The sequence below is a fragment of the Macrobrachium rosenbergii genome, chromosome 3 (assembly GCF_040412425.1).
Source record: "Macrobrachium rosenbergii isolate ZJJX-2024 chromosome 3, ASM4041242v1, whole genome shotgun sequence".
Classification (NCBI taxonomy): domain Eukaryota; kingdom Metazoa; phylum Arthropoda; class Malacostraca; order Decapoda; family Palaemonidae; genus Macrobrachium; species Macrobrachium rosenbergii.
Genome location: NC_089743.1, coordinates 50,755,030 through 50,777,537, shown reverse-complemented (window position 1 = coordinate 50,777,537; position 22,508 = coordinate 50,755,030). Strand labels below are relative to the sequence as shown.

The 22,508-nt window shown below is 32.3% G+C and overlaps 1 protein-coding gene across 1 annotated transcript in view; it reads right to left on the bottom strand.

Moving 5' to 3' along the window:
• The window catches only part of LOC136855562 (uncharacterized), a 244,629-nt gene that overhangs the window by 38,652 nt on the left and 183,469 nt on the right, over positions 1 to 22,508 (bottom strand). Inside the window, exons 14-15 of the mRNA XM_067132664.1 lie at positions 20,135 to 20,270; positions 15,560 to 15,705 (exon numbers count right to left, since the gene is read on the bottom strand). Coding sequence (XP_066988765.1) covers positions 15,560 to 15,705; positions 20,135 to 20,270 — 282 coding nt within the window. The remainder of the gene's footprint in view (positions 1 to 15,559; positions 15,706 to 20,134; positions 20,271 to 22,508) is intronic.

Below are 22,508 nucleotides of genomic sequence, written 5' to 3'. Positions count from 1 at the left end.
GGCAGATGAAATTTCATTATTGCCTAACAAATACATAGAATAAAATGTCGATTAACCAAGCAACGTCAACATCAGTCTCGCCTGGAGTCAATAACAAAAAGAAACTTGCAGACGGAAAAGGTCATCTGGTAATAGTCTAGTGATCTTCGTAAGTGTTACAAACAAGGATACGCCTTCAGGAAAAGCCCAGTAGAAAAAACTGTGCTTTTTTTTTTAAATAAATAATTAAGACTGCGATTTAAAAGAGCCAAACGCATGTATATTTTACAATACACAATTCAGAAAGGTCTTATGTCCTGTATTGCGATGGGATGAGGAAATAAAAGACTATTTGAGGAGCAGTTGTAATACAAAAAATAGGAACATGCGCTGGCATAGAGAAAAACCGAGAGGAAGAGAAAGCTATAAATTAAAATAAATGGGAAAGTAAATGCCGGTTAATAAATAAATGGATATTAGAATGAAAGATGCAAATGAAGAGATGTTGTCTAAGGTGAATGTAATACAGGCTCGATGGAGTGAGTATTTGAAGAAATATTGACAATGGAAAATAAAAGGAAAATGCAGCTGAATGAGGCAAGAGTAAGGAAAGGTAACCTAAGGTTGAGAATTTCTGTGAAACTGACTGTTGATAATATGAGAAGGGCAATTAAGAAGTTGAAAAATTAAAAGACATCAGGAGTTAATGAGATTGCCAGTTAACCACCTGACCTTTCCAGTCAGGTGGTTAACGTTACCTCGTTCTGGTATTCCGGTCACAGGTCCGAATCCTACTATGGGGGTCAGAATGTCTTCTGTTTGTTCTTCATTTGGTTCTTAAGTTTTATAGTGACAAGGGTATTCAAAAAGTGTGAAGAATTCTAGAAGTGAAGAGGGTATTGTGGCCACTACACACACACACACAAAGATATAAATATATAAATAAATATGTATATATATATATATATATATATATATATATATATATATATATATATATATATATATATATATATATATATATATATATATATATATATATATAATATATATATATATATATATATATATATATATTAATATCTATATATATATAAATATATATATATATATATATATATATATATATATATATATATATATATATATATATATATATATATATATATATATATATATATATATATATATATATATATATAGTCCCGAAGTGTACCAAGTATTGGTTATTACACAACTAATAACAGATTTCGAAAATTTACCTCACTTCAGCCAGATACCTGAACTCTCATAACAATAAGAATTACGACTGAGTACTCTAAAGGTAACATTGATCCCTTAAAAAACTCATTAATCACATGAAAAATCAAACTAAGTTTATCAAGACTAGTGTGAGGTATCAAAAATTAAACAAGAAATATACTAGAGTAAAAGGGCATCACTCCATCAAACAACTTTAACTGTTTCCCTAGTCTTAATTCACTTCAGTAAAACTAAAGGAACAAAACATGTTTATCACTGTGCCTTATGCACACACAATTAATCCTATTCACTGGTGGTCAATAAATGAAACACTGCTTTTTAAAAAAATTAAATACAAAAATTTATTTTTAAATTCAAAATTTATAATTGGGATTCACAGTCTGAAAAATTTACTATTACTTGAAAATAACACAAAATTTAATTAATTCTTGAGTTAATTTATTAAACAAAACTAAATCACAAAAACTTTAATTTACCAAGAAATTAAATTAATCAAGCAAAATTTAAACTATCAAGAATTACTCAAGATTTGAAAAGAAAATCTTAATAAATGAAAATTAAATCAAGTATGCAATGTTAAATTGTCAAGAAATATTTAAAATGCTAAGTAAATAAATCTTAAATCACCAAAATATATAAAATGAAAAATCAAGAGATTGCAAACACAAGAACACACAAAAATATACAAAATATTTATCAATAATAATTTCACCAAGGCAAAAATTCTTTTAACACACCTTATTATACTATGGTAATAATAATTAAATTTCACTTTACCTTACACAAGCTTGTGAAAACCTTTGCAAAATCATGCAGCTGCTTTAAATTCACAAAACACATTTTTTTTATCAGGCTCCGTTACTATTAAACAATTATACTAAATTCAGATCTCAAAAGCTAATACTAATACTAGTGACCACACTAACACTTTACATTAATAATTACTCTCTTTTGAAGGAAGAGAAAGAAAGAGAGAGGGAACCACTGCTAAAGATCTCTCTAATCAGAATGAGCAAATTTTGGATTCCAGTATGAAATGACGCATATGACGCTATTAAGGTATTTTGGGAAAGAGATACAAGTTCTAGAAGAAGGAAGGTGACGTAATCAATCGAGACATGTATACTCTCAAAAGGACATACGTGATCAGATCCATGTATGTAACATTGCAAAACATTTGTCTCCTTCTTGTACAGGACAAAGCTTTTACAGAAACCTTAACACGATCAAAACGGGCCAATTATGACTGACATGTTTTAAAAACAAAACAAAAAACCTGAGTTGGTTTCCAGAACGGATCAGCAGTTGTTATCCCGACCTGTTATCGCATAACCCAAAACAACGTTCTCTCTTATCTGAATTAAGACAGATGACACACCTGGTCTAAAACTAGAATCTCTCTCTCGCTACTGTGCTAGTATCAAGAAAGATATTATTAATTCTAAATTACACTGTTAAGTTACCTAAATCATTAACTCTTTTGAGATCTGATACTACACTACATATGATATTTAAATAATTACTACTATTACACATAAAGCATGATAAATAGAAGAGTAAATATATCAAAACTTTAGGATGATATACATATTACCAGACAACATCATATATATATATATATATATATATATATATATATATATATATATATATATATATATATATATATATATATAACATAGCCAAATATTTTTCGTATCTCTGCGAGGCAAGCCCTTTCAGGTTAAGAAGGCCAAATACATCAAAGGATTCCAAACGTAATCCTAGAGCGACCAGCAAAATATTATCAGATAAGCTGTTTAGTTATTGATCACCTTTTGAGATTATGATGGAATTATCTCCATGGTCCCAGCAAACCATTAAAAGGTATTTCTGCGTTTTAATTTCACATACAGAATTATTTACAGAATCTCAGTTATAAAGGAAATTTAAAGTTATCTATTTTTGTGAAGTACTTTCACATTAGATATCTTAAGAAGAAAGCAATGGTTATCGAAAACGCTTGGAATCACTATTACTCGCAAACAGAAAGGTATGACTGGGATTAAAGATTGTCGAAATCATAGCAACCCCCTTTGGACGCAGCCTTGCACTTTCAATGTTTGAAGATAGTTTGAGAGAGAGAGAGAGAGAGAGAGAGAGAGAGAGAGAGAGAGAGAGAGAGAGAGAGAGTCTTGACGAAGCGTTTTACAAATTCTAAAACCACCCCTCTTTGGATCCAACCTTTCGCTTTTAATGTTTGATGATAATTATGAGAGTGGGATTTAATGGCAAGAAAGAGAGAGAGAGAGAGAGAGAGAGAGAGAGAGAGAGAGAGAGAGAGAGAGAGAGAGAGAGAGAGAGAGCAGCCTTTTACTTTCACAGTTTGAAGATAATTATGAGAGTGAGATTTGATAGAGAGAGAGAGAGAGAGAGAGAGAGAGAGAGAGAGATTATGAGAGTGGGATCTGAAAGCAAGAGAGAGAGAGAGAGAGAGAGAGAGAGAGAGAGAGAGAGAGAGAGAGAGAGAGGGAGAGAGAGAGTGGGATTTGACAGCAAGAGAGAGAGAGACCTTTTATTTTCATTGTTTGAAGATAATTATGAGAGTAGGATCTGATAGCAAGAGAGAGACAGAGAGACAGAGAGAGACAGAGAGCAACCTTTTATTTTCATTGTTTGAAGTTAATTATGAGAGTGAGATTTGATACCGAGAGAGAGAGAGAGAGAGAGAGAGAGAGAGAGAGAGAGAGAGAGAGAGAGAGAGAGAGAGAGAGTTTGGGCTGACGAAGTATTTTTCTAATTCTATAAAAACTACAACAACGATTACATGAAAAATGTATTGTTTAGAATAAAAAGGAAAAAATGGAACATTTTACAAGAAACAAAAGATAATTGTCTTCCTTCCCTCTAAAGGCAAACAAAGAACCTACTATGATGATAAAATATAAAAGAAAACGTGAAAAAAGTTGTTCTCTAAAATAAAACAAACCTCAGTCTTGTGCTTTTAAAAAGATAGTGACGTATACCTGTTGAATCTTAAAGGCTTCTACGAGGCTATCAAATTAAAACTGGCCAGCCAAGTTCAATAAAACCTGGAAAGGCTGTCTTTTCCGTAGGCTACAAAACAAGGTATTGTTAAGAGTTATTGAGAAAACATTCAATGGACCAAAAAAAAAAAAACATTAGAAAGGCTGTTGGCAGGAGGAAGCCTTGGGCCAGCACGTTACCTTCACAGAAGCTAGTAAAGCTTCCTTTTATAAAAAGTGATAGTTCATTATTCTATGGGAGTGTCATAGTGGTCGGAGAATATTTTCTCTTTTATCATTATTTTTTTCTCAATATCAAGACATTTACCTCGACATGGGATGTCTCCAGAAAAAAAGAAACAGCACAGTGGTCACTGCTTATCCACAATTCAACTGTGGATGAATGTCATGTGAAGTGAAATTCTCATACATTAGACGTTTCAATTTTCAAAATATGCACGCTAACATGAACCACAAAATCCATGAAATAAAATTTTTTTACCATCATTATTCTAAAAATTCAGAACACACGCAAACACACACAAACGCACACACACACACACACACACACACACACACACACATATATATATATATATATATATATATATATATATATATATATATATATATATATATATATATATACACATATATACAGTATATATATGTATGTACAGTTTGTGAGTGTGTATGTTGTTTATACTGAAGGTACGTAAGCCTGACACACACACACACACACACACACACACACACACACACATATATATATATATATATATATATATATATATATATATATATATATATATATATATGTACATATATATACATATATATATATATATATATATATATATATATATATATATATATATATATATATATGTTGTTGTACAGTTTGTGTGTGTATGTTATATTGAAGTACGTAAGCCTGTGTCTGTGGGTGAGCGCGCACAGTCTTAAACACAGATGCCAGTAAATTCTAAATGCATTTAGGAAATTTCTTTTGAAACTTCAATAATTTTTCCACTTCCTCCTCCTCACCACTGTTAAGGAGTGGCTCGCCTTCGTCATAGGAGGTAACGTCATTTACCCTTAACTGGGTTTCCACTGCCATTTTTTTTTTTCTTTTCCGTTCGGTTCGTTCTTCAATTTATAAGGGATAAATTCCATTTCTTTCTGGATCTGAGCGGAGAAAAAAAAAAAAACACTCGAAGTCTCGGCCTTTACCAATAATAGCCCCATCTGTTATTTTTGTTTTACTTTGATAAATGCCCGAGTGACAGTCTCATTTCCGGCCCCTTCATAAGTACTAAAAGAACTAAAGAGATTGTAAAATATATATATATATATATATATATATATATATATATATATATATATATATATATATATATATATATATATATATATATATATGTGTGTGTGTGTGTGTGTAATATAAATATATATATATATATATATATATATATATATATATATATATATATATATATATATATATATATATATATATATATATATAAACGAAGGAAATTTCCTATTTTACATTGGAAGAAGATGTCCTTCTCAGATGCTTTGACTAAAACATAAAGGATACATGATGGTGGGCCCTATTTAAAAAAAAAATAGAAAATAAAAATTAGCAACCAGAGATTGTACAAATCTTCACATCGAAGTCAAAATGTCAAGAAAAAAATTCTAAACTGGGTGTAGGCAGCATCAACTTGACGAGACAACAACAACAACAACAACAAAAATAATAATAAAGTAATGAAAGCTAAGAGATAGCCAGCAAGTAAACAACGATAACTACAGAGAAAGTTTCGGAAATGAGGAGGGTTTCATAAAAGAAACTTAAGACAGAACAAACAAAAATCCGCCGAAGTTTCTTCGACGCAATCGAGTTTTCTGTACAGCTGCTACAGCGTGTAACCAAGGCCACCGAAAATAGATCTATCTCTCGGTAGTCTCGGGATTATTCTGTATGAGCCGCGGCCCATGAAACTTTAACCAAGGCCCGGTGGTGGCTTATCTTATATCGTTGCCAGAAACAAGATTATGGCTAACTTTTACCTTAAATAAAATAAAAACTACTGAGGCTAGAAGGCTGCAATTTGGCATGTTTGATGACTGGAGGGCGGATGATCAACATACCAATTTGCAGCCTTCTAGCCTCAGTAGCTTTTAAGATCTGAGGGCGGACAGAAAAAGTGCGGACAGAAAAGGTGCGGACGGACAGACAAAGCCGGTACAATAGTTTTCTTTTACGGAAAACTAAAAACATAGGTTAAAGTAGCTACAGAGACACTGAAGTATTCCAGCTTCTCTTAAACTTTGGAGTATCAGCATCAAGAATACTGCAGGAAAGTCTGTTTTACATTTTCATAATTAAGGCTAAGAGCGACTACCAGCTCTAGACTGTAGCAGCATTACGGCAATTCAGTCTAGTCTAATAGCCGTCGTTCTTCAAAGTTAAGAAGTTTATACATAACAGTTCTATTATAGTGACATATTCAGATCAGAACTGAGATGAACTTTTAGGAAGTAGGGACTCGTTCAGAAAAGTTGTCCAGGAAGTAATTAGTAACTTTGGCACGTAATGATACTGTTTTGGGGGGATGTGCGTGTCAAGACTCATCCCACTTGTATAAAAGATTGAGAATTAACTCTCCAGCAACATTAAAAACAAAAAGAAGGAAAGGAACTAACCTGAAACCAAAAGCTTTAAATTTTATGTAATTCTTTTGAATATGAACTGCATTGCACAAATACCGAAAAATGTTCACAGGCTATGTTAAGTATAATACTGCTTGCATGACGTCTAATATAACGTTTAATCGACAATGTTATTTAAAAAAAAAAAAAAAAAAAAAAAAATATATATATAATATATATATATATATATATATATATATATATATATATATATATGTGTGTGTGTGTGTGTGTATATGTAAAATAATTACCTATCTATATTTCATATATACAGCATATATATATATATATATATATATATATATATATATATATATATATATATATATATATATATATATATATATATATGTGTGTGTATATGTAAAATGATTACCTTTCTATATTTCATATATACAGCATATATATATATATATATATATATATATATATATATATATATATATATATATATATATATATATATATATATATATATATATAATACTTATTTTATACTAAGTTAATTTCTAGACTTACAATTTGCTTTTCCAGCGTAAAATCATCTTTCTGCATAGGCTGTGATTAGAAAAGAACATGATTGTAAGCCCCAACAATAAACCACTTCCTAATTCTAAAAAAAAGGAGCAATCTTTCGTGGCTGAGTTAACTTAAATTCCTGTTCCCAGCTTGATAATCCACGCCAAGTAACTATGTCTGCACCCACACACACACACCCACGCAGTGAGATATATTACACCTTTTCCCTTTTCAGAGAGCTTGGCGCAAGAAGGGCATATCCTTCTACTTTCTCGGCAAGTCTATAGGGAAGAAGTTATAGTTAAGCTCCCTTTTCTTCGCTCAGGCAGAAGCTGAAAGCGAAGAACTACATAACATAAAAATGCAAATGACCGCATGTTTGTACCTCTCCCTTTCCAAAGAGCAAAAAACAAGACGTAAAAGCGTCCCATGATCAGCGAAAATCCGTGCAATCAGACTGACATTACGTGACAGCGGAGAAAGAAAACGTGAATAGGAAGAAGAAGATTTGGCAACAATAGATAGCCAGCCAATCACGGTGATTTCCCCCGAGATTGACGGTTGGGATTGTGAAGGAGAGAGAATGAGAGGGTCGGGTGGTGGGAGGGGGGGAGGAGGGAGGAGGGTAGGAGGACTTTGTTGGGGAAGGGAAGGAGAAGAAGGAAGAGGAGACCAAGAAGAGGGTCCATCGTGGGAGAGAAGACCGAATAGAGTGAGACTCCTTCAAGAAGAGATTCTTGCCGATGGTTCGCCTTTTGATGGCTTGATTTTTTTTTTCCCTCTCTCTCTCTCCCCTCAATATCGGATCATCGAAGCAGACGAATAAAAATGTTAGCTCCTGGGTGACATGAGGGAGAAAATAGGAAAAGATCAGAGGTGATACGAATGATACCCTTGGATAGTATTGTTTTATTTTTATTAATTCATTTCCAGTATTTTCAGTATAATAAAAACGTGAAGGTAGTCACGCAATCCGAAATATTTGGTTTGAAAAAGTTCCAAAGGGAGAGAATACTATAAATTTTAGCCACGTTTTCCTCGTTTCGTTTTCGTTACTAAATCGGTTTTTATACTCGATGATCCCATACAGAGGATCTTCCATCGAAGTACACATCAAATATTTACAAATAAAGTTTCGAAACCGACACGAAATCACCAGTTTAATGATAACTTAACTTTCTCTGTTTGTTAGACAAAGCAAAAAAAAAAAAAAAAAAAAAACGCTATAATACACTTATATAGGTTTCGAATCCTTAAACTTGTTCCAATATGGCCAACTGCAATCAACATATTAGGACAGTGAACTTATATACCATTAGTGCGTTGATAATAAGCAGTGATTCTTATAAATTTTTGGTCTCAAGCGTACCATTGCTATAGGATAGTGAGCCAGTGTCTAAAGGCAATAGCACCTAATGGGAGAGTTAGATCTCCCTTGGTAGGAAATGTGTTCTAAATAGCCCACGAACCTTTTCCTTTAAGGCCAAGAGTTATCACTCGTTTTACTCCTGTAGGCTGGAGGAAAATAAAAAAAAGGACATTTTAGCCACTCAGTTTTGGGAAAATAACGTAGTGATGGAACATGGTGTTTGCAACACGTACCCTGTACGTATGGTGGAGGAAGAAGAAGGTCCTAGACTTATAGATGGGCGTCGGTGTGGAAAAGAAGAAATGTTTTCGAGTAGATTTCTTTAATAAAAAAGAACGTATATCATGGTATGTAATGCGATACAAATGAAAGAGCCCGGTGTACAAGATTCAAAGGAAGAGAATCAGGGTAAGAAAAGTAGGAAGGCTTCTTTCGTCACGAAAACTACTGTATGGTGACAGGCGAGAGAGTGCTAGTGTGTTAATCCAGGAAATGCCTGGATAGAATTCATTGTGGCAAGAGAAAAGTCTTTGATAGTAGTGGCAATAAATGAACGTGGTCCAGGAGCGCAGGCGAGTGAGAGTAAAATACAAGTTTCCTGAGATTGTTGGAAGCTGTTCCTGTCTGGCGTTTGAGAATGAGGAGAAAAGGAAGGTATGGCTGTTAGGCACAGAGTTGCTGTAATAGTGCTTGTATGGAAACTGAAGTTATCTTTATGATAATAAGTAAGTAATGAATGAACGGTGGTGAATCCGAACGGTTACTTTACAAAAAAAAAAAAAAAAAAAAACGTTTACATTGGAGGCCAATGAATGCTGAGAGCAAAGTCATGAATTAATGAATAAAAGAATAACAGATGGAACTCTGAGATGTAGTTCATGAAGAGAATGAAATAATGTTAATTTTAGAATACTTGCATTCCTGTGTTAGGAACAATATGATTACAAATTAAAGACTCAATAAGGGAAAGGTTTCAGGAGCTGATGGGTTTACAATAGAAATGGTAAGGTATAGTGGAGATAGTACGGCTCAATGGCTGGCCAGGGTGTGTAAGGTATGCCAAAATGACAAAAAAAAAAAAAAAAAATAATATTGGGGAAATAGCATGGGTGAGCAGCTGCCCAGAGTAGGCTTATACTGGGCATCTCAAGATGATAAAAAAAAAAAAAATAGGCTATTGGTGGTTGATTGTTATAGTAATAACTGCTCCGTTTTGTCTACAGTTTTAAAAAGTGAGAGGTGAGGATAAGAATCATATGAGTATAGCATTTAGTATACTTAAGTGTATAACATTTAGCACACATGAGTGAGTGTAAGGTATGACTTTGATGACGGAAATAGGAGAAGCAAGACAGATAATAAGAATCATTTGGGAAATGCAGTGTGGTATTTTTTTCTTTTATAAAATAATTTCCATTTATCACAGTTTGTATCTTGTTCCTTTAGACATTCTAAAAATTTTCTCAAGCTCATGGGTTTTTTCTCACGTTTCTTAATATATCAAAACCAATATTTTAATATTAGAGATAAGTGAACAGAAGCCTTTACACTTTCTTGATTTTTAAAAGGATTTTTAGGAATTTTATCTTCCAGTAAGCCCTGTCACATTTTTAAGTATATGTATAAATACTAAGTCAGCATAAAATAATAAAATGAAAGAAAATGCTGGTTATCGTTAAAGCACAAAACGATACAATTTATTGTATTTTCAGTGAATACCTATAAAAACGTACAGTTTTTATTTAATATTAAGGGCAAAGCAAATTTTAATGAATTTTCAGCAAATTCATTGTGTTGGATAAAACGCACTTTTTCTCTCTACAATGAAAGGGCTGGAAAAAAATCATATTTTTGTTTACTTTGTTGAATGCAACTATTGTCCTTTATCATACACCGAAGCCGATTATCAATAAATCTATACAAATACGATATTTACTTTTAATAGAATTTTCACATTTTTTTATCATCAGGTTTTTAGTTTTCTATCAAAGAAAACTATTGTGCCGGCTTTGTCTGTCAGTCCGCACTTTTTTTTGTCCGCACTTTTGCTGTTCGCACGTTTTTCTGTCCGCACTTTTTCTGTCCGCCGTCAGGTCTTAAAAACTACTGAGGCTAGAGGGCTGCAAATTGGTATGCTGATCATCCACCCTCCAGTCATCAAACATACCAAATTGTAGCCCTCTAGCCTCAGTGGTTTTGATTTTATTTAAGGTTAAACCATAATCGTGCGTCTGGCAACGATATAGGACAGGCCGCCACCGGGCAGTGGTTAAAGATTCATGGGCCGCGGCTCATACAGCATTATACCGAGACCACCGAAGAGATAGATCTGTTTTCGGTGACTTGATTATACGCTGTAGCTGCTGTACAGAAAACTCGATTGCGCCGAAGAAACTGCGGCGCATTTTTTACTCGTTTTTATTAAAATTCGTCCACTCTTCGCCACCAAGGTTTTAGCGTACGTTTCATATAATTATTTTAAGAATTTTGTGAATTTGCTTCCCGTTACATAGTAATGATGGTATACAACAAGAAAATACCTTTTGTTAGGATCTTAGAAACTATGTTATACGTAAACGTTTCGATTTGTTCAATGTTGTTTTACAGCTGCAGTCTACAACCTTGAAGCTTGTCACAACAGCATTTACAACAACAGAAAAGAAAACCAATGTTATAACCATATCTTAAAACAACGTTTATTACGGTGGTAATGATAACTGATAACTGGTATTGGAGACTGATAACATTATTAAATACATACGTGAACATATGTTTCGCTAATAATTAAAAATTCCACCACCCCTAAACTAGCACGGTGTATCTATTTCCTGCCTATAAGCCTTTTTAGGCGAATTACTGTTACCTTTCGGTATTCATGTAAGTAAACAACTTGCACAACAAGACAATACATAAGGATTTTTGGGGTAATGTGAAATTTGTTTTTTCTCTCTCTCTCTCTCTCTCTCTCTCTCTCTCTCTCTCTCTCTCTCTCTCTCTCTCTCCACACATCTTAATATTTGGTAGATCTCCTCTCTTTCTGCTTCTCTGCATTTATCTGTTCCTCTCAAACATTATATTATGAATCTCATTGTCATGGAACCTAAATTCTCTTGCTTTACAAATCCCATTATACAAATAGAATCTACTGGTCGCTTTTCCCAGATACACATGTAATCGTAATAGCCACAATGCCCTCTTAACCTCTCGAATTCTTTACGCTTTTTTGGATACGCTTGTCACTATAAAGCCTTAATCCATCCATCGTTGGCCTTTCGTGTTGCCACGCCAGTTGAATAACCCAATTACTTAAGCAATCTCGAAAGGCCTATTCCCCATATATTCCCCGTATAACCCCTTTCCCCTATTTACACGACCCGTTCTTTTAGAAATTGATCCCGACATTTCATCCACCACGACCGAACAAGGGCAGGAGGACAAGATTAATAAGATAATTCAATTCGAATTCCAGGACCTCCCAGCCCCTCTTCCTACCCCAAGGGAGGCAGTGATGGAGATAGGGAGGTAGGGAGGTAGAGAGGGAGGGAGAGGCCCGTTGAAATAGCCATATACGCCCATGTAAAATGCATTACCCGCCTGTATAGGCCAGGGTTATTTCGGAAATGGCCGCATAATGGCTCGGGCAGAATGATGGAGGGCTTCGTTTTACGCAAAGAACCGTTCCCGGAATTGTTCATTAGGGATTAATATTCGACGCCTGGAATGGCGGCGGATGGGGGGACGCAGGGGAAAGGAAAAAGGATGACGATTCGGATGCTGCCGTTACAATGATGGTGAAAGAAGAAACGGATTGCTTGAGATAATTTTCATCTGAAATTCATGAAATTTGAGTTCAAGAGGGAAATCATAGGCAATTAGTAAATTGGCAGTCGGATTTAAACTCAGATAAGAAAAAATATAGCGATAGTAAAGCAAGTTCCATTAAAAAATCAAGAAACTGGTGTGGGAATAGTAAGCAATTTAATGGAAGAGGTTTTCGTAATTTGTGTTAATAGGGAATTAGTAAATTACTTACTTGAAACCCAGTCAAATTCAGTTTTATTTAAATTATTCACGGTAAATTATTATAAAACTTACTTGAAACTCAATCAATTTCAGTTTTATTTTAAGTATTCATAGTAACTTAATATAAAACTTACTAGAAACTCAGTCAATTTCAGTTTTATTTAAAGTATTCACAGTAACTTATAAAACTTACTTGAAAGTCAGTCAGCTTCAGTTTTATTTAAAGCATACACAGTAACTTATAAAACTTATTTGAAAGTCAGTCAGCTTCAGTTTTATTTAAAGTATTCACAATAACTTATAAAACTTACTTAAAAGTCAGTCAAATTCAGTTTTATTTAAAGTATTCACAGGACTTATTATAAAACTTACTTGAAAGTCAGTCAGTTTCAGTTTTATTTAAAGTATTCACGGTAACATTATAAAACTTACTCGAAACTGTCAATTTCAGTTTTATTTAATGTATTCACGGTAAATTATAATAAAACTTACTTGAAACTCAGTCAATTTAAGTTTTATTCAAGGTATTCACGGTAACTTATTATAAAACTTACTTGAAGCCCAGTCAAATTCAGTTTTATTTAAAGTATTCACGGTAAATTATTATAAAACATACTTGAAACTCAGTTAATTTCAGTTTTATTTAAAGTATTCACGGTAAATTATTATAAAACTTACTTGAAGCCCAGTCAAATCCAATTTTGTTTAAAATATCCACGGTAACTTATGATAAAACTTACTTGAAACTCAGTCAATTTCAGTTTTATTTAAAGTATTCAACGTAACTCATTATAAAACTTACTTGAAACTCAGCCAAAGTCAGTTTTATTTAAAGTATTCACGTTAACTTATTATAAAACCTACTTGAAACTCAGTCAAATTCAGTTTTATTTAAAGTATTCACATGACTTATTAACTTACTTGAAACAGTCGAATTTAGTTTTATTTAAAGTATTTACAGGACTTATTGTAAAAGTTACTTGAAACTCAGTCAAATTCAGTTTTATTTAAAGTATTCACAGGACTTATTATAAAACTTACTTGAAACTCAGTCAGATTCAATTTTATTTAAAGTATTCACAGGACTTATAAAACTTACTTGAAACTCAGTCAAATTCAGTTTTATTTAAAGTATTCACGGGACTTATTATAAAACTTACTTGAAACTCAGTCAAATTCAGTTTTATTTAAAGTATTCACAGGAATTATTATAAAACTTACTTGAAACTCAGTAAAATTCAGTTTTATTTAAAGTATTCACGGTAAATTATTATAAAACTTACTTGAAACTCAGTCAATTTCAGTTTTATTTAAAGTATTCACAATAACTTATTATACAACTTACTTGAAGCCCAGTCAAATCCAGTTTTATTTAAAGCATTCACAGCAATTTATTATAAAACTTACTTGAAACTCAGTCAATTTCAGTTTTATTTAAAGTATTCACAGGGTCTATTATAAAACTTACTTGAAACTCAGTCAAATTCAGTTTTATTTAAAGTATTCACGGTAACTTATCTTAAACTTACTTGAAACTCAGTCAATTTCAGTTCTATGTAAAGTATTTACGGTACCTTATTATAAAGCTTACCTGAAACTCAGTCAAATTCAGTTTTATTTAAAGTATTCACAGGACTTATTATAAAACTTACTTGAAACTCAGTCAGAATCATTGACTTTTTCTTGATAACATCACTTGCTCAATTATAACGTCTTAATAATCGCTGTACATATTCAAATAAAACCATCATTGAATATTTATGAAAAAGGTCCGGAAATTAAGTAAATAATTTTGATTAACGTTTATACTAACTGAAGTTAGCATATAATTTCTAAGAAGGATATAATTTAATCTCGTAAAATTTTCTGTAAAGTAAATAGAACTTCAATGGGAAAGTCTACTATACTGCCCTAAAACGGAAAAGTGCAGTATCAGCAAAATTTTCGAAATTGAGATATGCCACCTATTGGGCTCGTGAAACACTGATACACAAGTTACTGCAGTTTCAGAATGATTCTTCAATGCTTTATTTAGTGGGTCCCATTTGCAGTATCTGCAAAATCAGTAGTAAGGCAAGGGAAAACTGCAGTATCTACCATTTTTCTCAGTTTTGTATTTTTGCAGATACTGCAGTCTTTCATTTTAGGGCAGTAGAGTACTGGAGCTTGTGACTCAATGGAATAAGACTTTGTATTAGAATAATAAGTTGAAGCAATGAGAGCTCAGCAAATATACTACAGGGATACAATAAGCCTCTGCTCTCGAAACAGACGATAATGAGAGAAGAATTATCTTAAAGGAATCTATTGTTCCTAGAAAGTAGATATATATATATATATATATATATATATATATATATATATATATATATATATATATATATATATATATATATATATATATATCCTTTGAATAATATTACTTACCGTTATTGAGCAACATAAAATTTCTTTATAACGGAATCATGAATAGAGATGAAAGTTCGAGAATTTACATAGAGACTAAACCTTTACGTAATGTTCCCTACCATATTAAAAAAAAAAAAAAATTCATAACCTCATCAAATCCAACCATGTAACTAAGAAAATTTAAAGAGAGAGAGAGAGAGAGAGAGAGAGAGAGAGAGAGAGAGAGAGAGAGAGAGAGTGAGAGTCTGCAACAGATATTATCATTACTTACTCCTAATTCCGCGGAGAGCCTCTGGAAAACATTCTGCAGCGGGATCAGACTGTTAACTGCGTTGGGGCTCGTCTCGTTCAGGAAGTGGAGTTCTATCCTGCTGTAGCCCAGGAGGAGGAATAATCCCGTCGGGAGGTCGTACTCATCTGGAGGAGGGCGAAGATGCTCAAAGTTAGGAACTATTGTTCTCTCTGATGCTGCGAAGGATTTAAAGTCTTAGTGGAAATATGAAAAGAATAAAAATAATTTTCTCTTGATGGTTGTACTTTCGTGCAGGGACTGGCTATATATATTTTTATTGTTGCTCTTAATTTTGTTATGGGAAGGATTTAAAGTCTTAGTAAAAAAGCGATATAAATAAAAATAATTTTCTCTTGATTTTTGTACATTCATGTAAGGGTCGGTTATTTTCTAAGGTGAAAATTTCATATATATTTTACTTGCGGCCGTTTATTTGGTTATGGAAAGGATTTAAAGTCTCTATGAAAATATTATTCAAATAAAGATAATTTTCTCTTGATGCTTATTATTGTGTGTAATGTTAGGCTATTTATTTAGAAATTTTATATACTTTGTATAGAATTAAGTTGCCTCGTTATTTCGTTTATAGAATACACAAAATGAATAAAATTCTTCCTAATCTGAGAGTTATTCTTCCTACGGTCGTTTAACCATTATATAAAACAAGCTCTCGAGGTATATGAACGAACGTAAGTCTGTTTAATGCTTTTGTTCTCTCGCGTCTCTCTGTTAGTAATAAATATTTACGCTTGGCAACCTTTCTTTTTATTACACTGGCTGCAAATGCTGGCAGGGTCTTCATTTTGTTCACATAAAAAAACATAGTTATACGTACAAAAGGATTCGTCATTTTAAGGTACAGAAAAAAAACATATATATGACTGTTTTTGTCCACAAAACGGGGATGAAAAAATTCAAGCGTAAAAAGAGAAGCCGAATGCCGACGGAAATTATATCACCCGTGTCTCTCCTAAACGGCCTAGTAACAGAATATATTGTAATATTTTTCCAACTTAATTCCTTTTTTTATTTATTTCATTCATATGTCTTTCGATAACGAAACAAGGGCAGGCATTTATAACAGACTTTTAGTTTTTTAATTCAAAAGAAAGCCACTAAAAAAAAATGGATATTTTCCCCAAAAAAACATAAACATACATAAATGTCAGCAAAAAGAACTTCATAAAATAAACCAGTCGTGTTTGGAATTTGTAGAAGACAAAGAGACTATTTTGAATATATACAACATCTAAGAAAAGATTTTATGATTACCCTTTGACTGAATAATAATTATATTTATGGATGGAATGATGATAAAAAATCAGAGAAAGGGACAGAAATTTAAGTGCAAATTTGTGGGATGAGGAATACAGTGGTGAATGAGATCTGGAGCAGCTGTTTATAGATGACGCAGTGTTGTCTGGGAAACGTGAAGACAATTCGCAGGTATTATTATTATTATTATTATTATTATTATTATTATTATTATTATTATTATTATTCAGAAGATGAAACCTATTCATATGGAACAAGCTCACGGGGACCACTGACTTGAAGTTCAAACTTCCAATGAATATTAAGGTATTCATTAGGAAGAAGAGGAGGTAAAGGGAAATACAGAAAGAAGAGATCCTGCTCACTTATTAAAAAAAAAGTAAATGAATAAATTAACAAGCAGATAAAAATGTATTGAAATGCAAGGAGAATAGTATTAGGGTAGTGATGCATTGCACCTTCGCTTGAACTTCTGAAGTTCCAATTCCACGAAGTCTTCTGGGAGGCCGTTCCACAGATACTGGTGAAAGATTTGAATGTACTTCTAATAAGAGGAAGATGAAGGTAAATGTGGCTATCAGGGTAAATATGATTGGTGAAGGGAAGGAAGTCAAAAGATGTGAGGGGCAAAGAAAATATTTAAGGAAGGTACTGGGGGATAAATTTAGCCCAACTTTGTCTCGTGGAAATGAAGTTTGTATGCTGAATGTGATAGAAACAAAATTGTTCAGTCTGTGGAGCTGACTTATAAATTAGAGGATAGGGCTGCCAGTTATCGCAATCGAGCAACTGCCAGGTACGTATTTTATGAAACGACCCTTTTTCTGTGTCCCTCCCATGACTTACATCGGAATGTAGCAGTAAAGACGGGAAACGAAGTAATGATTTCTGTTGTTTACACACGCACACAAACACTCAAAACACTCATATATATATATATATATATATATATATATATATATATATATATATATATATATATATATATATATATATATATATATATATATATATATATATATATATATATACATATATATATATATATATATATATATATATATATATATATATATATATATATATATATATATATATATATATATATATATATATATATACACACACACACACACACACACACACACACACACATATATATATATATATATATATATATATATATATATATATATATATATATATATATATATATTATTTTTTCGAACAGAGAGAAGATTTGAAAAAGTGCTATCAAGGCCTTTTGTGGAGTTTGTTTCTTGTTGTGCCAATAAACTTATCACAAAGGCTTTGATACATCTGCATATTTATTGAAGTCTTTGCGTTCAGCTGCAAGTTGCAGGAAGAGGATAAAACAAAAGCATCTTTTAATGGCTGCAGAATTTGTTGCGCCCATAAAAAAAGAAGAACACGCTTCTTAGACAATGTTAGGGTTATAGTTTAGCGATCTTTTTCTTGTCTCGCTTTCACACACGCATGTATGTGTATATGTAAATGTATATATATATATATATATATATATATATATATATATATATATATATATATATATATATGTATATATATATATATATATATATATATATATATATATATATATATATATATATACATACATATTTGATGGTTCACTTTACAATAAAAAAGAAAATAAAGAAAGACTCCAAGAACTTCGTCTCCCTAGGTTCGCCCACATAGCGCTCCCGAGGAGTCCCCTTAAAGTGTGAAATTTTATAGCCTCTCTTTCATTTCCTGTTCCCATTCTTTTCCTCTCCCACTTTCTTCTTGACCACCCCATTCATCTTCCTGTATCCCTGCACACACTTCAATATACTTTCCCCTTACAAACACACACACACACACACACGTGTATAATATATATATATATATATATATATATATATATATATATATATATATATATATATATATATATATATATATATATATATATATATATATATATATATATATGCCTGTGTGTGTGTGTGTTTATGTGTTTATGTATCAATGTATGGGGTGTTAGGTAATTTAAAAGGAATGATACGTGACAGAGAAAGAGTATAATATTTTGTTGGCATGGAGTTCCTAGTGTAAATTAAAATGAACAGGGGCTTTTGGACATATGTTTGGACATGACTGGATTACCTGAAATATTTATAATAATTCTTTGGAAAGAGAAAAAAACTGGAAGACAAGTTGATCGATGTAATGTTGATCATTATTTGGTTGAAGCAAGAGTATTATAGATAAAGTTTAATGAAGGGGAGGAAAAGTGGGGAAGGGGCGGGTGTGGCTGTAAAAGTAACTTAAAAAGAGTGAGTTTGGCAAGAGGTAAAAAGAGCATAAAAGGATAAGATGAGGAAAACAAAGCTTTGGTTGGAATACAATGAAAATTACTTCAGGTACACTTTCAGTACAAATGAGAGTCAGAGAGAGAAAAATAAATTTAGTAAAGCACGTACGGGGAAAATGGGTTGCAGGAACTTATGGGAAATAAGAAAACAATGCAGAGAGAGAAGTTAAAAATATAAATGGAAATATCCCGTGTGAAATGCATGTAATTCTGGATCGATAGAGAGCGCATTTTGAATATTTGATGAATGTGAATGACAAAGGAAAGGCACAAATAAATGGCACATGGCTGGAGAAGGCTAGTCAAATTTTGCCCAGTGTTTCCAATGTATATCTGGATTAACTAAAATTTCCTAAAAAAAAATAAAGATAGCCGGGATAAGATTGTTTCATTCCGTAAAAGTAAAACTGGTGTAGGTGTGTGTAAAGGGCATAACATTAATTAGTATACCAAGTACAACATTTGACAGAATGATGTTTAGGAAAGAGTAATGTAGGTTTAAACCAAGAAAAACCTGTATGTGGATCAAGTATTTGTTATGAAACAGTTATGCGAGAAGTTGGAAAGAAATAAAGCGGATAGACAGACCGAGAATTAGCGTAGAAGTGATGTAGAGGGTGCTGATAATGAATGGTACAGAAAATAAGTTGCTGAGAGTGGGTTAAACAATAACATAATGGCAATCTAAAGAAACGAAAACTCTAGCAAGGGGAATTAGACTAAAGACTTTTAAAAGAGCCATTGCATACTGGTTGTATGGCACACAACTCAACTAAAAGTAGGAAGATAAGATACAGAAGTTTGTCACGAAGTATTTCGGATTCCACTTCCAAAATGACAGCCTCTACACCTCACCTCTAAAACTCGTGTATCTTGGGTAATCATCATACATCTGACCATACCTTGTCTCGGCCTCTTGCAAATGAATTCTCCCGAGTAGCAGATGCACTCCCCTCGGGCGACCTGGAATCCAGGGGCGTTATGGTTGTAGACAGCGAAGTCCGTCTCACAGGGGCGTCGCTCCACGCAGTCCAGAACCTGCGGGAGTGGACGGGAGAGTAAGAAATGCGGACGTCGTCATCGGGGGAAATTAAATTTCGAGCCAATAAACAGAGGGAATTGGCAATTTGGGGAAGTTAAGAATGAGGGTACAGAAAATGCATCCTTTTCCTTTCACGCGCCTCGTTCTTGCACTTTGTTAATGCTTGTTGTTTGGTAAAAGAACACTGAGAGAATATTTTTGTTTATAAAGAAGTTTTCCAACTAAAGTTTATTCACTGTTAGTAATTTTGACGAAATGTGAATTCTTTATAGATGTAAAATACAAAGTCTTGCATTTTTTCATCTGGAACTAATTGAACGCTATTCAAATGTCACACACACATTAATAGATCAAACGACGGTGCAATGAAAAAGAATATCATATGGTAAAAATATCATATTGAAAGAGAATATATTATGATAAAAATATTATATTGAAAGAGAATATTATATCGTAAAAACTATTGTATTAGTCTATAGTCGTTTAACGAACTGTTTCCAAAGAACGACTCCCACGATATCAATCAGCTAGATTAGGCATCAGATGAATAAATGTAAAACAAATCCATTTGGAAATTAAATTCAAGAGAGAAATGTCGTCTGTAGTTTACCCAGTTTATAATGCAGTTATGTTATCCAGTTGCAACAGTCATGAAAGGTGAAGGAACAAAATTTTTGTTGGTCAAATACTTTATTAGATTTGACAATCGCATCAGACCCGTTAACTGTGAAAGGTATTTTTCCACTTGTATAGCTATGGCAGCCTTATATGTATATATATATATATATATATATATATATATATATATATATATATATATATATATATATATATATATATATATATATATATATATATATATATGTGTGTGTGTTTTTTGTGTATATATTTTTAAATATATATATATATATATATATATATATATATATATATATATATATATATATATATATATATATATATATATATATATATATATATATATTTAAATATGTATATATATATAAATATACAAAGGCAATGCTCACGAAGGAAACAACGAGGTGGTGCTAGGCCTTTCGACTTACTGACCTTTACTTAGTCTGCTAAGTAAAGGAGAGTAAGTCGAAAGGCCTAGCACCACCTCGTGTTTCACTTTCCTTCGTGACTTGCCCTATTTATATATTCATCACGCTCCATATTTTCGTGATTCAGTTTTATATATATATATATATATATATATATATATATATATATATATATATATATATATATATATATATATATATATATATATATATATATATATCAGTGACTGTAGAATTCATAGTTTATCCAGTAACTGGTGGGAGAACTTTAAGTACAAAGAAACCCATGTGGCATTAACCTTTTTACATGCACGCATGGAATGGGCATGCAGTTAAGTGTCAATTCTTCTTCATACATATCTATAGTTACCTGACCCACTAGACATTTTCATTTTCTTTCTCCTCTTTCCTGTCTTACTGGCTCCGGAATGTCCTCACTTTCTGTGAGTTTTGTATAAAGATTATTCCTCCTACTCGGTTAATTTTTCCGTCTATAAAATTTTGTTTTGCAAACTGCAAACGTCATCTCTTTCCTCTCATTTCATCATGTTGATTTTTCATAATAATTCTCTTACATAATATTTCACTGGATTACATTTTATTCTTATAGACCATATCTTCCTATTCCCATCATTCCTACTATGAACCAGTTCCAGTGCGTATTAACTTTCCTTTGCCCTATCTTTCTCCTACCTTTTCATCCACTTCATTCTTTAACAGCTTTCTTGAATAAACTTAAACCTTAGTAAATCTTCTCCATTGTTGCTCTATTACCAGATTCCCAGAATCGTATATTTACACTCGAGTGGGTTTTCCATTTAAGATGTTGGTATTTGAACGGCAGCCTCGTAAAAGAAAACTAGTAGGATGGCTGTTTGTCGGTTCGTCGGCACTTTTTCTGTCCGCCCTCAGATCTTAAAAACTACTGAGGCTAGAGGGCTGCAAATTAGTATGTTGATTATCCACCCTCCAATCATCAAACATACCAAAGTGCAGCCCTCTAGCCTCAGATTTTTTATTTATCTTTATTTGTTTTTATTTATTTACTTTTTATATTTTTTTATTTATTTTCTATTTTTATTTTTATTTATTTATTTTTATTAATCTTATTTACTTTTAATTATTTTTATTTGATTTTATTTATATATATAGTAGTTTTTATTTTAT